Below are 21427 nucleotides of genomic sequence, written 5' to 3' on the forward strand. Positions count from 1 at the left end.
CCCTTGCACACAAAGAAATGGCTAACATCTCAAATTCATACCTACAGAGAATAGTCCTACATGATCAGTGTTGAATGGAGGATATAAGAATGCCAAAGCTCACTGTAAAGCTGCTGCCAGTAAAGTGATTGCTGAAACCTACAGCATACTAAAAGTACAGAATTAAGTTGACTTGTCACAACAGCTAAACACAGGAAAAACACCTTTAAGTATAGCCAGTATACTGTATTTTTGAAGCATAAGACCACCTACTCCCTAAGGGAAAACAAAGAATTCTCATTACTCCTGGCAGACTCATCAAATTTGATTTGAACTCTTTGACTGTGTGGAATTGGTAAAGTAAGCGCGATAGGCACTAATTTCTATAGTGTAATCTTTGAATACTATGTAAATTAAGAAGAGATAAACATCAACATCCAGTTTGTTGTCATTAATGTCACAAGAAAAACAGAATTCCAGAGCCTAAAAATACCACAAAAATGCAGTATTTTACTGTACAAACACAACTCCCATCTCAGAGCTTCAATTGAGTGCAGTAAGATCAATGTATTCCATCAATAGGACACTACAATATGGACTTCATTTATAGAAACTTGAAACTAACCATGTAAGTTCTTTAAAGATTAGAGCTAGAGAGTGCTGTCATAGATAAGAGGACCAATGCTGTACAGAATACAGTGCAGAGAGAAAGGGAGAAGTCAGAAATAGTTAAGGAATAAGCTTTAATGAAGTGAGATAAAGAGCAAAGTCAGAAGTTAGTTGAGAGGACAGCCTTTAAAAAAGGACAAATTATTACATGTGCGAGGCATGTGGGAAGAGAGGGAGCTGATGGAAAAGATACAATGAAACATCCTCTCACTAGCTTGAACATTTAAAGACAGGGGTAGCAAGAGATGCTGAGTTATATTGCAAGATGGGTAACTCCAAACAGATATCCAGAAAAGTTTAGGTAAAAGAATGACTCAATATATTAAGCTATTGTAGATGGCCTACTGGGGTTGAAGTTAGGTGCCTTTTGTTTTACTATGTTATGCGGTTTTGCAAAGTTTTATTATATCCCAGAGGACAATATTTTTAAAATAAACTATGCAAAAATGCGCAATATAGTAAAAAAGGCACCTACCTTATATCTATATGCTAGCTTCAACCTCCAGCAGAGTTGAATGGTTTGTGTTGCTGCCTCAGTGTCTATTAGAGTAGTAACATCATGAAAAGGCGTTGACAGTCCATTACTTCATTGGATCTGGAATGCAGTTTGGATAGGACTGGAGAAAAGTGGAAAAAGGGCAAAGCTTATTTCTGTGCTGAACGTCCACTTCCATTTATTAGGAGCACACAGCACTTCAGTAGTCTTTTCACTTTGTTTCACAGCTACAGATCAGTTCCGAGTGGCAATAATTTCAGTTACAGACTAAGCCTGTACAATTTACGGGGCAATTAGCAATGAATAACAAAGTAAATACTGCTTTTCATAAAAAGATCCTTAAAAGCATACTATGCACAAAATAACCTCGTTTAGTCAAGTAGGAAAACTTTTAATTCACACATGCTCCCCTCCCTCCCCACTTACAATGAAACTTTAAATCTTTTTACTTGAAAAATAGCTCTTGAGGCTTCTTTCTCATGGTTCAGGTCTCAAATGCATACACACAAAGCTGCTGGTTTTGTCATAGCATTCTGCTCTACCTGCTAAGCTGCTTTGATTATCTTCTGCCTAAACTTAATTGTTTGCCTGAAACACTCCAGTATTTTGTTACTATTCAATGCTCTGTTTTCCAAAAAACCAAAATTCTAAAACATGTGTTGATAGTAAAACAGTAATTCTTTCATAAGCTGTTTTGGAGACAAACTTATTACATGGGTTTTTAGCCACTGATATTTGGCTACCTAGGTGCAGAAGTGACTCTATCTCACATTCCTAAAACTATGAGATCTAGCCTGTAAGATAGATACCAGTTCTTAAAAAGAAACACCACCACATGGCTTGAGAATAAGATTAAAAGATGAGCTGCAAACAAACAGTTATTCTGACATGTCAGTGCTACCCAGAGACTAGCAGACCCAAGTGTACTACTGCATTAACTATGTTTTTACAGGGACTTAACAATACCTCAGAGCATGTTATGTGTAAGACCCTGTTAGCTTATTCTAGCAGGCACTGAAGGCAGAAGCTTTCAATACAAGACACAAGAATACTCCAGACCATTTTAAAAGCACATTTCATACAGGCATAGCTCTTGAATTGATACCTGTAATTAATAAAGGCAGGATGGCAGCCATCAAAAGAACCTCATGAAGTCTGGAAACGGAGGTGTTCAAACTAGATGTTTCTGCATTGCTTTCATTTCCACTAATTTCCATCTGACTGGCAACACAGGTGTGACATCTACCAAACCATTTCTACATCACTCAGAGAAAGGCATTAAGTTGCTTATTAATGGAGGCAGTTGCAAACACAGCTGCAAAAGGCAGGATTGCTCTTTCTACAAGTAATTGAAATTCTTGTCAACTGTTTGACACTGCAAGCTTCTGAAAACCTGTTAAGCATTATTGCCTGTAAAGTCATGGCCTGTTCTACAAAGAAGAGAACCCAAGTACATTCCAATGCTCAGATAAGTCACAGCCCTCAGTCAGATCAACACCCAACACTTTTTTCAGTACACCAGCAGGGTAGCACTGGGACAGGTACCCACAGAATGTAGTGTGTCTAGCAGCAAAGGCTTTATGGAGTCCATGCAAGCCACGTCTAATCTGTTCCAGTGCTAACAAACGTCTCGCTCCAAGCTGCAGGCTTGGCTGTGTGACCTCAGCGGTCCCACCCACCAAAGTGTTGTGAAACAGTTAAAGAGACAAAGTAGAGAGCCAAGGTTACTTGTGACAGCCACTCTTCACTGCTAGGGGTGCCAACATTAGCAAGGCTGCACTGATATATAGTAACAGCAAGAGGTAATGTGGCAAAATTGGACAGTAACTCTAGCATCAGGTAACCTTCAGAGAGGGATACACTGATGGGAATACTTACAGATGCACTTCCCCCTCAGGCACAAGAGGGCCATGTGTACCAGGTAAGAATGACAGTCTACTGACAAGTGCACAGAAAAGCATGACCTTTACAGACAACACAAGGTTAACTATAGCCAGCTAAATATCAGGTACACACAGCCACACTCCATTTGGTATAGCATTACCCAAAGTCAAGTTTAGATACAACTTTTAAAAGCAGCCATCAGCTTACCTCCATGACAACAGAAGATCTTCTCATCCACAATGGCTGCAATAGGCAGACAGTTAAAACAGTCTGTGAAGGTCTTCCACAGCTTAATGTTAAATCTCCGCTTGCCTACAAAAACAGTGTGCGACATTAGGAAGAGGAAGCTGGTTCTCAAAGACAACCTGTAATACATATCAGAGCCTAAGCAAAAACATTAGCAAATTCTGTGAGCACACTAACATCTCAATCTCTCACTACAGCATTTCAAGGACAGCAGAAGAAAAAAATAGTAATGCTCCAGAGTGATTTTAACCTTGGCTTGGAACTTAGAAAGTTTCAACGCAGTTCACAGAGTATGGAAACCTTTGCATTACAAGAGTCACTACTACAAGTGTTTCCAAAACAAAGTATTAGTCTGTTGTAGTCTTCCATAAGTAGTAGATTTTGCTTACATTCATCATAAAATCCATAGATTCGATTGATGCTAGCACACTCATGATTTCCTCTTAGGAGAAAGAAGTTTTCCGGGTACTTGATTTTATATGCCAGTAATAGGCAAATTGTTTCCAGAGACTGTTTGCCTCTGTCTACATAATCTCCAAGGAAAAGATAATTAGCTTCTGGTGGGAATCCTCCATATTCAAATAATCGAAGCAAGTCTGTATACTGACCATGGATATCCCCTGAAAAAAAAGAGTTTACCAAGGATTAGTGCAACATAACGACTTACACAAGTCAAGAACTTAAGCCAGCTAATTAGTTTTTATTCAGTGATATTAAAGAAGGCATTAACATTACCTTTAAAAACTGGCAATATGCATTATAAAGGTAAGAACCAAGGTGATATTAAAGCTGAAGTACTCACAGGATATAAATAACTCACCATATCTGCACAACTGCTATGTCAAGTATGAAGCCAGTCTGAAATGCAAAAGCTACAAAAATCTTCACAATAAAGCATAAGCAGCTTTCCAACCAAGCTTTAATTCACTTAAATTAAAACAAGGTCAGAAAGAAAATCTCCAATTTAACAGGTATATGACCAGGAAGGAAATGTACCTCAAAAAAAGTCACATTAACTACTGCAAAAACAGATCAGTGAAGAATTCAGACTGGAGAGAAACTGAACACTGTGCTGGCAAAGTACACTCACTTCAAAGGTCAATTTCCATAACACTGCCGTACTAAGAATCCCATCCTGCAGCATTTAGACTAACTCCTCCTTTCATGCATGTAACAAGCAAGACAGACTCAAAAGACTCGATCCCTTACAAGATACTCAACCCTGCAGCTTGTTGTTAGGAAAAATACCTGTCATGTTACTCTTCCCACTGCCAGCTTTAAAACTAGGCTTTCCACAGAACAGCTCTGTGTGGCATTTACACCAGCACAGGGCATCACATCAGAGCAGCCAAAGCTGAACTATCTCTGAGCTGTCCACACGGGTGAAGAGGCCAAAGCTGCTCTACAGTAACTTCCAGTATACATGCAATGCATTCCAGCTGAGTGGAAAACTTATTATCAGAGTGACTGGATGCAAAACAGATATGCCAAAAGCCTTCAGTACAAGCTGCATGTTATTTAGGTTCAGTACCTCCTGGTCCTGTACATTAAGCATTACATTGATGTATCTTCACTATTGCTGCTTGTTCAGTGACAAAATCCTGACTTTGCTTAGCAGAGTTATTCTCCAGTAGAGCACAAGCTACTACAGCCTCAAAAGAGAAAAAAGAACAACTCACACCACTTTTTTCATCTTAAAAAAGGTAACAGGTTCCCAAATCTGTATGCTCTCTGGTTCAACTCTTAAAGCATACAGTGGTACAAAAAGTACATGTTATATTATACTCCTTTAAACTTTCCATGAAAAATGCAATACTTCCTCCTTTAGGCAGCATTCGCCCATAACTATTTCTCACTCGGGAAGAAGAATCACTTTTCCAATTTTCTTCTAATAGAAGTGATCAGTATCTACTATCCAATTTCAGTGACAATCTGAAGCTCCACTGGCTAAAATCTCTTTCACACATGTTGCAACAAGAATGATTTGTATTCTAACTGATATTTAGAAGTCTGCAGGTCACAACCTGAAGAAGCAGAGGACTCCTCAACCAATTGTTTCTATGATGAGTCTAGTACTCCAGAACCATGTTATCAAATCCCCAGACTTCATCACTAACAGAATGAACTACCAAGTAAACACACTACAGAAAATATTATTATGATGTTGTCTATAACTACTTTCAGTTACACACATGCACAGAGGGACAAATGCACTTAATGGGTAAAAACAGTTTGCAGAAACAATTTTACAAAGGTACCAAGGCGTTTCCCATTCAATTCATGGCACTTAGCACTTTAAAATAATACAGCTTCATGTGAGCACAAGTTGAAGTCTACCAGATATAAGACTTAGATTAAAAACCACATCTATTTTAAAATGGACATTTACATAAGAGCATCTTTCATCTTACATTAAAACACAGCCATTTGAGATGTAGAGGTTATTTTGAACTGACTTGATTGTAAGACAAGACAATCCTATTATGGTTCCTCAGGCATTGCCTGAACACACAAAGTAATAGTTCAAAGCATTACCAGCTGCATATTTTGCTTTTGGTGAAAGCAATCATCACTCTTTTGCTTTTATCTAAATGCAGCTTTGACAATCGCTCCAATATTAAATTTAGATGCACCTGACACTTCCTCGTACTTTCACTGTGTTTGGAATCCAATTTAAGATAACAAATGCCTTACTGAGCTGTGCATTAGCTACACCTATTACTGCACACCTAACAGTCCATTCAACTGCCTCCATCTAAACAGATGAGGAGGACCTCACTTTGAAGTAGGAAAATTATTCTTCGCAGACCTTGATTTATGTATAATCTACCTGAGTTTCTCTGTTTTCTTCATCTAGGAATACAGTAAGACTACACTACAACAAAAAGTCTAAAGAAACCACAATGTGACAAAGTTGCATTTTACCTTCAACTTTATGTCATAATGCAAGCTGGGCTGGTTTTTCCTCCCCACCCTACCAAGCAATTAGTCATTTAAAAATGACTTTGCCATTAGTGGTTGGTTTGCGGGTTTGGCTGTTTTATTTTGGGGCTTGAGGTTTTTTTAATTGGTAATATCCTCTCAATGTATGGAACATTGCATCTGCCTGGAAGAAGCTAACCTACGTTCGAGGATGTAAGTTGTAATGAATACAAAGATTGCCTCCCCTTTAATATTATGACACTTCAACTAATCTAATTTAAGGAATTTTATGCTTTCAAAGGCATTGCCTATAGTTAATAAGCAAGTTGAAGGATGATTACAATCTAGTATTTACAGAACTTTTTAACCAATTTTTACAAGCTTGTAGTTACAGTGTACTTTGGAAGAAGTCTAGCACCTTATACATGCTTAGTGAGATAAAAATGCACATGTTGTATTTGTGTTTCACAGTAATACTGATGTTTTTTAAAACATACTGTAAAACTCAAGGAATTTGTTACATGGTAACTAAGCCTAATTTAAGTCTGCATTCAGTTTCACTTTCTCAATTGAAAGACTAACAATGCCTTCAATCTTTCAAGTGTCTCATTTCACGAGGTCTTTGTTTTGTTATGCTTTGAAGTGAGCAACTGCAACATGCAACATGCGGGCCTTTTAAAAGCAGCTAACTGCGTTCTGAAATAGTGATCAGAAGAGCACCAGCTCTGTACAGACAAGAAACAGGTTGCAAAATTTGCACTAGATGAGGGCACAAGCAGTCCTTACTGCTAAGGAAACTTGCTCCAAAATAGCATGAGCAGCACTGGCAATGTACCAAGTGCTAGCTGCCTGAAAACTGCATTCAAGATTTTAAGACCTCCCTCTAATCCCAACTCAACCTCATTTGCCTGACTCAGTATTCTCCCAATCCCCCCAGCATAGAACTAGATTAAAAGACCCACATGTAAAATATATATATCAAGCTTACATACCACAAATTTTCAGAGGTGCCTCTAGTTCCAGAAGAATAGGCTGGCTAAGAAATATTTCCCGTGATTTTATGCACAAGCCCCGAACTTCTGCTTCGGTCATCTGAACAATCTTCCCAGGACGACATCCTCGTACTGAAATGAGATATTGAACAGCTGAAGGGAACTGCCACACAGATACACAGAAATAGCTAAAAGCAGATGATCTGTATTTAAAACCTGTATTTGACAAAAAGCCAGCATCACTTTCTATATATGTACCAAATACCTTGGAATTATGCTGTCCAATGAATTGTAAAATTAATCTCTGACACTGTGGTAATCTGTGCTTAAAGATCTGCATGCATTCCTGTTCAATCAGGTCTCAGAAGAGAACAATTTAGGCTGTGCTTTTGTCCATATCTAAATAAATAGCAATTTTAAGAAGTGTTTAATTTAACAATTCCTTTATGCTAGAGTATTCATAAAAGACAAGAAAAATCTTGAGAACAGAAAACCTGAAAACACTTCCACATTAGCACAAGGTCAACTTGTTTAGGACTGTTAAGTTGAAGAGCATTAGTTAAATACAAAGAAAAAAATCATAGACAATATTATGCTTAAATAAACTGAAACTGCCATATTAGAAACATCACACTAAAAACTATGAAAGTTTGAGGGAACTTTCATATATAATGGCTCTTAAATTACTGAAACATTTACAGCCAAGAACATTCTAATTAGAAATGAAATTGAATTCTCAAAACCCGTAAGTCAGACACTCAGACCTATATTTAGCATAAAATCAAAAGCATTTGCATGTCATTGCCCTCCAAGCCACATCCTCTGGCAAGTTTATCTGCAGCTGCTTCTTTTTACAAGTATCTGTATGATTCCTGTCAGAGATCACCGTGTGTCTAATGAGGCAGCAAAATAGAACAAGTGTGTTGTCACTTTGGCCAATCCACTTCAGTCTTCCATCTCAGCACAAACCAAACTTCAGAGTTCAAACAAATAAGCCAGAATCTATCAGTGTCTACAACAGGTGAACATCCTGTCCTGCCATCTGTTTTAGATGAAAGTAACATTCAGCATCAAACCATGGTAGTACCTTCAAGGGAAGGCAATACACAACTTTTGCAGCTCAAATCCAAATGCTTTCAAATTCATGTATATAAGACTTTACTTCATAAAAAATTTAGCTACAACTTCAGTTAGCCTAGTAAATTCGTGAACAGAAGGGCAAGAACTATTTCTTCACACATAGCAAATTCCTAGGTAACCTGCTTTCCCTCTTCAAAACAGAAAAGTAAGATTGTAAATTTTTTTTAAATTAACATAACCTCCCTTTTCCTTTTATTTCTGCTTAATTCCTAGAAAACTTACTATATAGAGGAGTTCAGTATAATTACATCTAGCATTATCTACATTGTGCAATGGGGAAGAAAGCATATGAGGGAAAACAGTTTGTCCTAGGTCACCCAGTACTACTGCTGTGGTTATCACTGCATGCTTGTCCCAGTATAACTGCACATCTGACCACACCAACACTGTGCTATAAATATTTATTTTTAATAAACACCAAACACTTGGTAAACAGAGGTTAGGAAGCAGTCACAGGGACACGAGAAGAGGCAGAACTGAAGAGTGGTATTCAAAAGCAGGGAAGAGATTAGATCCTGGAACAGGATCAAAATTAGATCCTGGAACAGCTAGTCTGAGTGCCAAAAGAGCAGGAGGAATAGTATATCTGAAGTTGAGGCTATATTGTAAATACTTAGCTCATTAGAACCTCCCAAGAAAAAGGCTGTGTCATACAGGACTTCTTTCAGTGAAACTCAGTGAATCACTACCAGGTGATATTTATGAGATGGTAAGTCACATTCCTCTTGCTGATTAAGATTTCAACTACACTTGAGGAAGTAAACAGCATTTTAGCAACACTTCTGTGTTATTATTCCTCATGCATTAAGATGTTCACTTACATATTAAAAGAATACAAAGGCAGACATCAGAAACAATCAATGTGACTTGCAAACAATATATGCCTACAGGCTTCCACTCCATCACATTTCAAACAAATGAGTGATTTTCTTACAGATACATCTTCAGCCCCATTATTAGCAAAAAACCCACAACCAACCAAACTCAGGCTTGACAGCTTTGCACAGGACTTGACTACTCACTTTGTGAGGTACCAAAATGTTCCAATAATCTTAATTTCAAAAGCTTGTGTTCCAATAGTTTATAATGATCCCCTTCAGAGACCTGGGACTCCTTCTGATAGGCACCACAAACTGCCATTATACACAAGCAGAGTCCTCCTATTACAATGGCTATAATTTTATTTAAACAATTGCTCTATTTTAGACCCATAGCTTGCAACAAAGTCACACCAAAGCACCAAGCAGCACAACCAGCTTTCCAGTCATGTCTTTCCACAGACAGTGCATTCTTTTAACCATAAGCAATGACATTCTCTTCTGTATTTAACTCTCATGATGTTTTGCAGCATCAGAATGATGCCATTTCATACAGATCAAAACCAAGAAGTCAAACACTTGTATCCACTCTAATTTTGGAATTCAAACCCAGGGAAGCCCACTATATACAACATGAACATTACCAGAAGCAGCACCAGACCAAGCACTGAGACCAAAACTGAGGTAACAGTTCAAGTAGGGTGCCCATAATACTTTAAATAACTTTGACCCAGTCAGTTTTTCTTACAACACCAGCCTTTAGCTCCCTTTGAAAGTCACACAGGGGTTTAAACTTGGAACATTTGCCTTATAGAACTGATACTTTGAGTGGTGCTGGATTTTTTCATGAGAAGCAAGGCACAGAGAACATGCAGTCCTGACTTCATAATTAACTGCCAGTCAGTGCCTTGATGGTATTTCCTTACCTCTAACAGTAGAGCCCTAAATGCTGCAAGTCCTTAACAGACAAATCAACTAAACTACTTATTACCTCACTTCAGATCTTCCAGGTTAGAAGACACTTCTACAACTCTGACAGGTCTATCACTCTCAGAAGAGGAGACAGCATGCACGTAATGATCAGTCCCTGCCATCCTTTGGGAAAGGTGCAGATCTGAGCCATTGCACCTTTGCAAAGGCCCCTTCCACCCAAAGTCTGCAGCTCCAGAGCACGCACACAGGTTCAGTTACATTTGAAGTAATACAAAACCTGGGGTTTCATGAGGGATAATCATCAATACTAGTTAAGATAAAAGCAGTTTTCTCCCACAGTTCCAGGATCAGCAATAAGGGCACTATGTATTGAGAAATGAGAGGCTCCTGTGAGCCCTGAAAGGCTCAGCACTTCACTGGGTTCACAAAGACACTGGAAGGTTTGCCAAGAACATCCAGAACAGATGTGCCACAGCTGTGGTACAAGTACACAAGTAAGACTAAGCATTTATTTCAGCAGCTTACATTACAACTAGAATTTTGTTCAAGTTCCCTTGACTCAGCTGAGCTTTGCATGGATTGTAAACAACACTGCATTTAGTTTTTCAAAAGCCAAATCCCCCAGAACAGATTGAAGGGGAGGTTCTAAGAACCAGATCGAGAGCATAAGAGATGTTTTTCAGACTCCTTTACAAATTACTACAGCTAACCACTCCACTCATAGCTTCTCACACTGCAAAATCTGTAGCTCCAACAGCCTTAAACAGCATTGGGAAAATCATCATTTTTAACAGCTGTTGGTTACCCAGGGCAGAAATATATCAACACTGAAGGTAAATTAATTATCTTTAATCTAAAATGCTGTACACAAGCTTTGATTTACATAAATTAGCCTTTTGATAGGGACAGTAGGGACAGCACTTCTGTTGTAATACACAAACTCATGTACATAGTGCTCTGAGAGAACAAGCCCTTCCTCCAGTGAGCTTCAAGCAGAGTGACATGGCACAGAATAAAAAGGAACAAAAGCAAATACATGCATTGAATACTGAGACTTATTTTAACACAACAGATCCTACAGTTACCTAAAAGCTACTCTGATTAATACTAGAATAATCTCTGCATCTACACAACCATTGGTAAGCAACCTTAAGAAGTTCAGTAACAGTAATTAGTAATCCAAGACATGAGCTGCACAGTGGCAGTAAGAAAAACTTCAGCAAAAAATATTTTTTTTTAATCCCTCTAAACTTATGCCAGAGTGTAGTAGATTATGTAAGGCAATACCAGCAAGGAAAAGGAAAGTGGGTCAAGAATTGGCTGTTCCAATTTTCACTTGCATTGCTATTTTCCATAGCCTTTCATGAAATGGAAAAAATGAATTTAACCTGTTCTGTCACACTGCTTCTGGTGTGCCTCTCTCTAAGCAGCTAAGCTGCTCATTTTGTGCCACCACTCAGTTTCTTCAATGACTAAGTCAGCTATGGTATGCACAGCTACCCTAAGCATTTACCTGGTGTTACTTCCCAAGATGACAGTGTCCAGTTTACTGGATGTAACACTCACAGTTTTATCATAACATCAGAACCCAGAGACTTCTCCCTCATATTATAAAAAACTGGGGCAGCATTATTGCTAATAAGCACTCTCCTTTCCATTCACTCTGCTCTTTTTGCAGACATGCACTTATGTGGCCACACAGAAAACTGCAGTGAACTGATATTTTCTTCCTAGAACAAAGATGCAGCAAATCAAAAATGTAATCTAAATAGTTTCATAGTTTTAATATATCCTCTGTGAACTTGAGACAGGGCTAAAGAAAGAGTAAAGAGCTGGTTCTGCTTCTTCCCATACTAGCTCTAGCCAAGCTTATGTCTGAAATTATGGTTTTAGAAGTCAATTTTGCCAGAGCAGATCTAAAGAAGACCCCCAAACTACAACCCAAGACTGCAAGCATGCAATTTTACAAATTGCACACAAGCAATTCCCTTGAGCTTACACTCCCCCCACATTCTGTGGGATGTTTAATCATTGGTGGTTAACAACTCAGACATTTAACTAATTTTTTTTGTACTTAAAAGTACTTTCAAGTATTTGGCAAATGTTGAACAGCCTGTCAATAGTAGGAGCAGAACAGATTTTAAAGCTTAAGGCGGCATTACCAATGACTTGGGGAAAAAACAACAAGCAGTCCTCACTCTGATTTCTGGAAATATGTTCTGAAGTTATCTGCTCTTAGTATTTTTTAAATCCAAATTACATGCTTTCATGAGTTTAAGTCAAGAATCCCATACTGGATTTTAAAAGAAACTCTCAATTTTAAAAGCAAAACTTCTATTCCCTCAGAATATCTTCTGTTATTTAACTTGTTCAGCTGCCATCCAGAAGCAGCCACTCCCTACCTTGCAGCAAAACAGAGTAAAGCCAGCAACACAAGTTTTAAATTTTCAGAACTGCTGTGACAGAACTAAGCTTAGAATAGCTCTCATTCACGAGTTACACTGGTGGACAACAATAATATAAATGAACCTGTTAGAACTTTGCTCAATTCAGCAAGAACAGATCGCTGAACATACACAGCTCTCCTGCAGCATAGCCAGCAACCCTGCACCCTTCCTAGGGCACATCACCCAAATTTCTCACTAAAAATAGAATAATCAGTCTTCCTGGGAGCTTTTCTTCCTGAAAAACTGTGCTTTTACATCCAAGTAACCTTTAAGTCTTTCTAAAATTGCCTTCACTAGATGACCTTGATATTAAGTATTTTGCTGAAGAACAGTGATTGCTTATGAACTCATTTTAGCAGGCTTATTTAATATCAAGCACAAGTTCACTGCAGAGTAAGAGACTGCCTAAGCCTTTAATGGGAAAAAAACCCCTAACAACTGAGTGGTGTTGTTCTACCCAAACTTGAATTTACATTCTTCAAATACACACCACCCAGCAAAATTAATACTCATGGAGAAGAGGCTTTGAAATGACTTAGAAACAATTATGTAAAATTGCTTCAGGGATTGCTCCAGTAAGCCCATGAAAACATGCAGCTTTTACCCATTCCCTTAGCTTTTCATGGACCACCTGCTGCCTTACACTGAAGTTCCATAAACTAACTGATGTCTCAGTCATTCTGTGTCATACATGGTTCCAAGAACTGCTGAATTCAATGCTGAAGGAAAGACCCCATGTTCTGCATTTACTGTTGGCTTAAGTACACTTGAACCTAAAACTCCAGCAACCAGCAAACCCAAGGTAGAAGCCTCTCACAATGCTGTATTACACAGTGATACTAATTCCTGTCCTGGTCTACTTGGAAAGCTAACTTAGCATAAACATTTCATGAAACAAAGAATTTCAGCTTATTTCACAAAGGATGACTTTCTTTTCCCCTAACACAGTGCTAATAAAATTCCTAAAACTCAAGGAAGGTGGAGGTGAATTACAAAAGTTATCTAGTTAACTTCTGAGAAGAACCAAGGAGAGAAGCTACTGAAGTTATGATACAAGAAGCTGGGTGTAATTTCTGCACATCAGTGTCACTGGTACTTAACCAATACAATTACATGGGATATATACACAAAAAGCTTGATATCAAGCTTGATATAAAAATACCAAAAAACAACCACAAAACACCACCTCAAAACCCAGAAAAGATGGTACTGCAAAACTAAAACATCCTAGTCAATGTACTGAGCAAATCACACAATAGAAGGTTCATTTCAATGTCTCAAATGATAAAGCAGATACCCAATACCTTTAGAGCCACCTCATTCCCCTCCAGAGCCCCTTCACTGAGCACTGTGTGTGACCTCAGTGAGCAACAGCCAAATTTAGCAGGCTGCCTTCACCACAGCCTAGGGTTCAGCAGGGCGGTTTCCTCCTCTCTGCAAAAGTTACACTCCTGCCTCTGCTGGTAACTAATGAGCATTTAAAAGGAATTTTAACAGTTTATAGTTGCAGTTATCTTAAATAAGCACAGTTTCTCTCTTTTTCTAGTATGATTTAGCTGAGCGGGGAGAAAGACACGGAATGACTCAAGTAAAACCTGTGCTGCAGAGTTTCTAAATGAAACAGTCAGTGAATCATGGAGCCTTCAAGTGGCCAAAGAGGCAGGCAGAATAAAGAACCCAGCACAGGGCCTGGTGCTGGCTCCTGGCCTTCAGAGCAGAGTTTCCAGCCAAGCATTCCATTCCTCATGCACTTATAAAGCTAAAGATGAAGTGGCTGATATCTGCACTGCTGAACAAACCCAGAAACAAACTTCATTCCTTATCCCTCCTCTCTGGTTAATACAGTACCTACCCTCCTAGAAACATACCAAAACTGCCTATTTTCTTCCTCTTTTTAAAGACTATTTTTTAAAAAGTCCTTTGCAAGCAAGTCCTTTTACAGTTATTCCTGTTTATTCTCTAGTTTATTTCTCTCTTGGTGTGAAATCACTGGAAATGATCCAGTGATTTCACACCAAGCCAGGTAATAACTCCTGTTTACGCAGGATTCATCTCCATGGTTTGTCTGTATTGTTTTGCAACAGATCATTAAGGTCTATTTCATTTCTCTACAACTACCTCTCTTTCAGCATCAGTTACAGAGCCCAGAACTGCAAGCACTGCTACCATATCATACCACACCACCAGGCTGGCTGGATAAATTAATTAGTTAAGACAGTAACAAAATAAGAAATGTTATTGACCATAGCACATTTGACCAATATGCTCTATACCGTTTAAAATTAATAAGGAAAAAATCTCAATTATTTCATAAGAATTTAAAATACAACTTTCATTTAAAAAGTCGAGTAACAGTCACATTTTTATGTTTATCACAACCTATAAGACCTCCAAAATCACAAGAAAATGAAGTTTGCAGCTTTCTTAGAAGACAACGCATGACATGGTAAGAACACCATGCAATCAGCTTTATTAAGGCAATCATAAAAATCACCTTTTTAGCTGAACATTGAAGCAATAACCATTCCCTACATCTACTGGTAGCCCAACATGTCTCTTCCTGGATAAATATTTCACCTCATCTTTGGTGCATTGGTACTACCAGAACTCGTAGCCCTCAGCCTCACAAAAAAAAATTTGTTTAGAAAAGATCCACATTAAATTCAATCAGATTAATTCAAATTGTTAATTTTAATTAGGAAAGCTAGATGTCTTGCCTAGACAATGCAAATTTGTTTGTATAGCAATAGAAATGAAGCCCTTTCACAGAAAACCATCTTGTACCTAAGGCTACTGTGTCTGGGTTTCCCTGAGTACATCCTCTCTCCCATATGGTAAACTCCCCAGTGTTTACTAAGACACCTATAAATTTAAAAGAGCAGAAATTCATTCTAGCTGGGATGCCTTACACCCAGAAATTCAGGATACAGCACAGAAACAGGAAGCCCAACACCCTGACAGAAATATGGAAATCTTACTTAACACCATTCACAGCACTCCTTACAAGTCAAGGTTGCACCTATTCCAGTATCTTGGCTTTGATATAGGGGCAACCTTTTTCCACACATCACATATCTAAGCTAAACTACAATTAGCTTAGAATGAGGCTTAAATGTAGACCTGGTGCGCTGAATTTAGCTCAGCATTGTTACAAATTCCAGGGCATTTCCCAGACAGGGATACATGGTATTCCTAGATGAGGCAAAACACAAGGAGCAATTTCAGCTGCAAAGCCCAAGAGAAAAAAAACTTCTCTGTTCACATTGGAGAGTAGAAGGCCATTGAATCACAGCCTTCCAATACTTAAAGAGGGCTTATAAGAAAGATGGGGACAGACTTTCTAATAGAGCTTCTTGCAATGAGACAAGGAAAACTGATTTATACTAAATAAAATTTAAAAAAAGAAAAGTAGGTTAAGTCTAGATATATGGATGAAATTCTTTTACAGTGACAGTGATGAAACACAGAACAGGTTGCCCAGAGAGGTGGTGGATGCTTCATTGCTGGAAGCATTCGGGATCACACTGGACAGGGCTCTGAGGAACCTGATCTAGGGGAAGCTGTCCCTCCACTGGAGAGGGGCTGTACCAAGTGACCTTTACAAGCTCACTCCAACCCAAACCATGGCATTATTCTGTATTCCACAGCTGATGTGCTCATGGCAGTATCATCTGTGCATATTCCTGTTTATTGTCCACAGCTAGAAGGGACTGGGAAAAAAATCTATCCACCAGATGGCATAGCTGGGATAGTAGGAAGGAAAAAAAATAATAACATGTAATAAGTACACACACTGAAGCAAAAATAAGACCACCATCTTCATGTACCATAACATAGCTAAGCCTGATCTGTGATTCTGTATACAAGCACAAGAAGGAAACACTCTTTCAATGAATTTGGATAATTCACTTTCAAGGTCACCTATCACTCTAAGAGTCTTTTAGCAAAGATATGGAATTCTGTATTTGAATGACCTGCAAATCTTTGCAGATTCACTCAGGACACACAGTAAAACTCAAAGTGTTTCCAAGATAGCGAGGCACACATGCCAGAGCACCAGCATTTCCTTCATTCTTCTAGTAGAGCAACAGGAATGACAATTTAAATCTGGCAGACGGTACTTGGTAGACAGAGATAAAAGAAAACACTGTTTTCTTTTCACTTTATGTACACACTTGAGTTTTTACCTTCCTACCATTTCCAAACAGTAGTCATTTATATGGTATCACTAACTAATGGCCAAGGACCAGACACATTGCAAGAGAAAGTCAATTCAAAATGAGATCTTACCATTCCTAAATTCACCACTTAACCAGTGAATAGAGAAGAACTTGGTATATGCAAAAGAACATGGAAATTCAAAGCTGATGTCACAGAAGACTATTAACATCCATTACATCCTAGTTCAGGTGAGTCTATGAAAACTCTCCCTAAATTCAACTCAAGAGTTAATCAGCACTCAAAAGATCTACAGAGTAACTCAGTACACATTCCAGATAAGCAGGTGGGCACACTCCTTGAGGAGTTCTTGGGAAGGTGTTCTTGAATTCTCCCAAGCAGCCCAGCTGCAGGCCACTTCATATTGATATCTCAAAAAGAAATGAAAATCACAAATTAACACACAGAAAGTAAGACAATCTAAGTAGGTAATTCCAATCAAAAGGCAAGTTAATGTGTCATATAACCCAGAAGGATAAAAACAGTTAGAGTAACCTAATTAAAGTAGGAGCAAGAACTCCTGACAGTTAATATCACAGCCTAGAAACAGGTGTCACCACCCAGCAACACTGAGAGCCGTCAAGTTTCCTGCTGCTGTGGCTTTTGATATGTATTTGCCACCCTTGAAAAATTCCGTGTAGCAGCCACTGAGAGACAACTGTGGACTGTTATTCAAACTTAAAGCCATACATTTCACTCAAAGCAACAAAAAGGACTAAATATATACTGCATGACAACATTTCACTAAAGTGTCTTTTCATTATTTCACTGTGCTTATGCACCACAAAAGCCAAGTTAAATTATCCTTTTAAGTCAAAGCTGAAGTGTGAGTAATGGAGCCAAACAACTTGCTTTGAACACTTTAACTGGAGATAAGAGTCAACAGAAATTTTTCTGCACAACCAGCGTGGGGAGGGATTCAAACTCACTTTACCAGAACAGGTCAGCTAAGCAACAGCATGAGCTCCAGAATGTGAGCTGCCAATTGAACAAAAAACCAACCAAACAAAAAAACCCAACCTTCATTGTGGAACACTGCTGTTTGAACAACAGGTTAAAATGCTATATGCTAGCAGGGCAACAAATAAAAGATGTTAAAAAGAAAGCAAAAACAATGCATTCCTTTAATTGCTGCCATTTTTTCCCAAATAAAACCTGTAAGAATTACCTATTACATTTCAGATACGAGATGTTAAACAAGGCACTCCTCGAATGTTAGCAGATTGCAAACAGAAAAAAAGCACCCCATTCCACTTAAATTTTCACAGTCTCTGGTCAGAGTTAAAAGTGGACTCAGAAACAGAAAAGCAAAATTACAAGCAAGGCTTGGTTCAGAAGTTGTACATACACATATCCCTAAAGGTTAAAGTGCTATGGTAGACAAGAAGCACAGAGTAGGCTGCTGAAACACAAGGTTAGAGCCATAACCCAAAAGCAATGAAGTTGTAACACAAGTATTTATGGTGTGTGTAAATTGTATGGAAGACATATTTTACAAGTCTTCAGGGAAAAAAAAAAAAAAAGCAGAGTAATACTTAAGAGGGAACAGAACAATCCAACAAGTTGCAGACCAAAACACTGCAGAATCCCCTCCTCCTAAAGCACTCTGTATTTCAATTACTACACTATTGTGGAACAAGTGTCTTACAAATATATTATTTAAAGTCTCAAAAACCCCAGAACCATAAATATACATGTATCTTAATGTCGTCCCCCCCAAAATCTGCCCTAAAATGTCAACATTTACTAGGTTATTATTTAGTTTGTCTTAAAACCCTACCTATTAATCTGTGTTTCAACATCCAGAAAAAGGGAGTTTTATCTGCATTAACGATCTAAGAGAAACTTCAACTGATACTTGTTTCTTCATACTATACTACACTGCATATCTTAAATCACAAACATAAGCACAACTCTTCAAAGACTTTACGTATTTTGAAATACTGCTTTTGCTGTTCTTTGTTTTCCCATCGAAAAAAATGAGAGAGCAGCTGCTAAGAAGTCCTTAAAGCCCTAAACCCCTTGCTTTGTAGTAACTCGACTACACAAAACTCAGCCTTACAAAACTTGCTTCACTTCCCAAACTATACATGCTCCATAAATTCCTTTCTATAAGCCTTCTGCAATGTGATCCAACTATCTGAGGAGTACAGCAACCAAATAAATGAACGGCGCATATCCATGCAAGTACTCTCATCTCATCTCCGGCACACCAGGTATTTGGTGAATGTGGAATAAAAGATTAATGGAAGAAGAGGCCCAAGAAGACTAAACATTCACGACACAACTTAAATAAAAAGAAAACGCTAGCAATAATTCCTCAGCTTCTCCAAAAGCAGGCAATAAGCGAGCTTACTTTCAAGGGCAGAATCACTATTTAATACACAGAAAACCCTCCACAGCCTTTATCAGCCGCCCGTGAGAGCCACTTCTGGAGACTGCCCCGTGGGCAGGCTGAGGAATGTCAGCGCACTAAATCCTCTACTCCCACCGCCACTCACGTACACACAGCCCCACACCTAAGGCAGCTCGCACACGTAATTTCACACACGGAGGGCTGCGACTACAACCCGACCGGAGGCACGGGGAGAAAAGGCCGCTCGGCTGGCGAGGAGAACAGCTCGGCTAGCGCGGCGCCCCCAGCTCGCCCCTCAGCCAGGCATTGGCAGCGGGGTGTAGAAGGGAAGATGGAAAACGAGCCTTTTTTTTTTTTTTTTCCTATTAAATATGAAGGCAGCCAGACAGGGCGGGCACCCCCCCGGGCGGGCACCCCCCCGCACAGCAGCCCCTCCTCCCTCGGCGGGGCTGCAGGGCCGGGGCTCGGGACACCGGCGGGACGCGCCGAGCCGAGCCCGCTCCCGGCCGCCACCCCGGGGAAGGCGCTGCCCCCGCTCGCCCCGCACCGCTCCGCGCCGGCAGCCCCGGCTCGTCCCGCGGGGAGCGGCGGCCGTGCCCTCTGGCTCCCCGCCGCGCCCCGCTCACCTTCCAGCAGCCGGGTGATGAGGCTGTCCACGTTCAGCTCCCCGTCCGCCATTTTGTGGCCACCAGACTCGGTCCCGGGCGGGGAGAGGGCGGGGTGGAGGGCGCTCCACGGAGGAGGAGGAGCAGGGAGCGGCGGCCGCAGCGACAGTGGCTCCCCCCACCCCCCTCCGGCGGTCCCCGGCGGCCACCCGGCTTCTCCCGCTCCCTCGCAGCTAAATGGGAGAACGCGGCCACCGCTCCTCCCCGCGCCTCCTCCCCTCCTCAGCAGCCGCCAGGGCGCATGTGCCGCCTCGCCCGCCGCGGCCGCTCCGCGCCCCGGCAGCGCGCAGGCGCGGCGGGCTCGGCGGCGCAGGCGCGGAGCGGGCCCGGCCCCCGGTGGCCCGGAGGCCTCGGGCCGCGGCGGCGGCGCCGGGCTCGCATACGCGGGAGAGGCAGGAACAGGAGCGGCGGGAGCCTCCGTGCCAGCCGGGGTCAGCCCTCCTCCACCTGTGCCACCTCGCAGTTCATTAAAAATAGTTTTTAAAAAACGTCTCATAACTGGAATGACGAGTTGTGCCCTTTGCAGCGCTCTTCAGAGAAAACTCTGCGGTTCGTGTTTCCCTGCGGCTGGAGCTGCTAAGAGTACTTTTTTGGTGATTTCTGGAACTTTTTTTTTTTTTGAGATGAGCTCTCTAAAGACATGTTTACATACTTCTGTCAGCAGATGCTTGCCTTGGATGGACAGAGAAGTGCTTTAAAATGTAGGTGGTGAAAACCCTCTGGGAACTGGGAGAGCAGATAAATACATGGATGTTGACAAAGTAACAAAGTGCAGATGTTCTAGGAAAAACAGACCTCTCCTTTATATGCCTAAATATAGATGTTGATGTAGAAACTTGAACTTGAATTTTTCCATCAGTCCCTACAAGCCAGCAAAGTGCTTCCACCTTATATAATGTTGAAACCCAGTTTTTATCTCTTGATTAGAAGAAAATGAGTATGAGCAAAACAAAAGCAATTAGGACAAGGTGGGGCCATGATCAGGTATCAGATGATGCTAAGTGTCCAGACAGTCAGGTGAAAGAACACTCTTTTGAAATGCCTACACAGGTGGGCAGAATACACAGAAATAAAATTTCAGCTCATCTGCTCATGATAGGACGTACAGCTATCCTTTCTTGTTTTTCAAATTCTGCTAGTATTGGAAATCTAAATTAAAAAAAAATCCTAGAATGTTTTTCTTTCATTTTTCGTTAAACTAGGAAAAATAATTAGTCCACCTTTTGAAAGTTCATCCTTATCCCAACTACTTTATTGCTGCCAAGACTAACAGATCTGCAGTCCCTCTTGAGCATTTAGGAATTGTCCCAGTTTCGTTTCACACAACTGAACTGCCCTGGAGGCTATTTTAAGCCATCACAACATCAGGTTCAGACAGTTCATACATAATAATATATTATTGCAGAACATTCTGCATTGATAATTAAATGGGGATATGAAATTATCTTTCACTGTGGCATAAAAATATAATTAAGGCATCTTCCCAAACTCTGTAGGATGATAAACTTTCAGGTACACTGAGCAAAACAATCCCCTAACAACTGTTTTTACTAGGCATGCCAGCATCTTCCAGAAACAATTTAGCAGCATATCATAACAACAAAATAATTTAATATAAGCAGAGATGCTATGAAAAAGAACAAGCTGCAAAACATAGCTCAT

General features: G+C 40.0%; 1 protein-coding gene across 1 annotated transcript in view; it reads right to left on the reverse strand.

Moving 5' to 3' along the window:
• PPP1CB (protein phosphatase 1 catalytic subunit beta) overlaps positions 1 to 19974 on the reverse strand; it is a 29397-nt gene extending 9423 nt beyond the window's left edge. Inside the window, exons 1-4 of the mRNA XM_054280042.1 lie at positions 19727 to 19974; positions 7189 to 7320; positions 3664 to 3894; positions 3236 to 3340 (exon numbers count right to left, since the gene is read on the reverse strand). Coding sequence (XP_054136017.1) covers positions 3236 to 3340; positions 3664 to 3894; positions 7189 to 7320; positions 19727 to 19778 — 520 coding nt within the window. The 5' untranslated portion in view covers positions 19779 to 19974. The remainder of the gene's footprint in view (positions 1 to 3235; positions 3341 to 3663; positions 3895 to 7188; positions 7321 to 19726) is intronic.
• Between the last annotated feature and the right edge of the window lie 1453 nt (positions 19975 to 21427).

The sequence above is a fragment of the Melozone crissalis genome, unplaced genomic scaffold, assembly GCF_028551555.1.
Source record: "Melozone crissalis strain CALT ecotype California unplaced genomic scaffold, PUWL_Pcris_2 ptg000027l_1, whole genome shotgun sequence".
In the NCBI taxonomy this organism is placed as follows: Eukaryota; Metazoa; Chordata; class Aves; order Passeriformes; family Passerellidae; genus Melozone; species Melozone crissalis.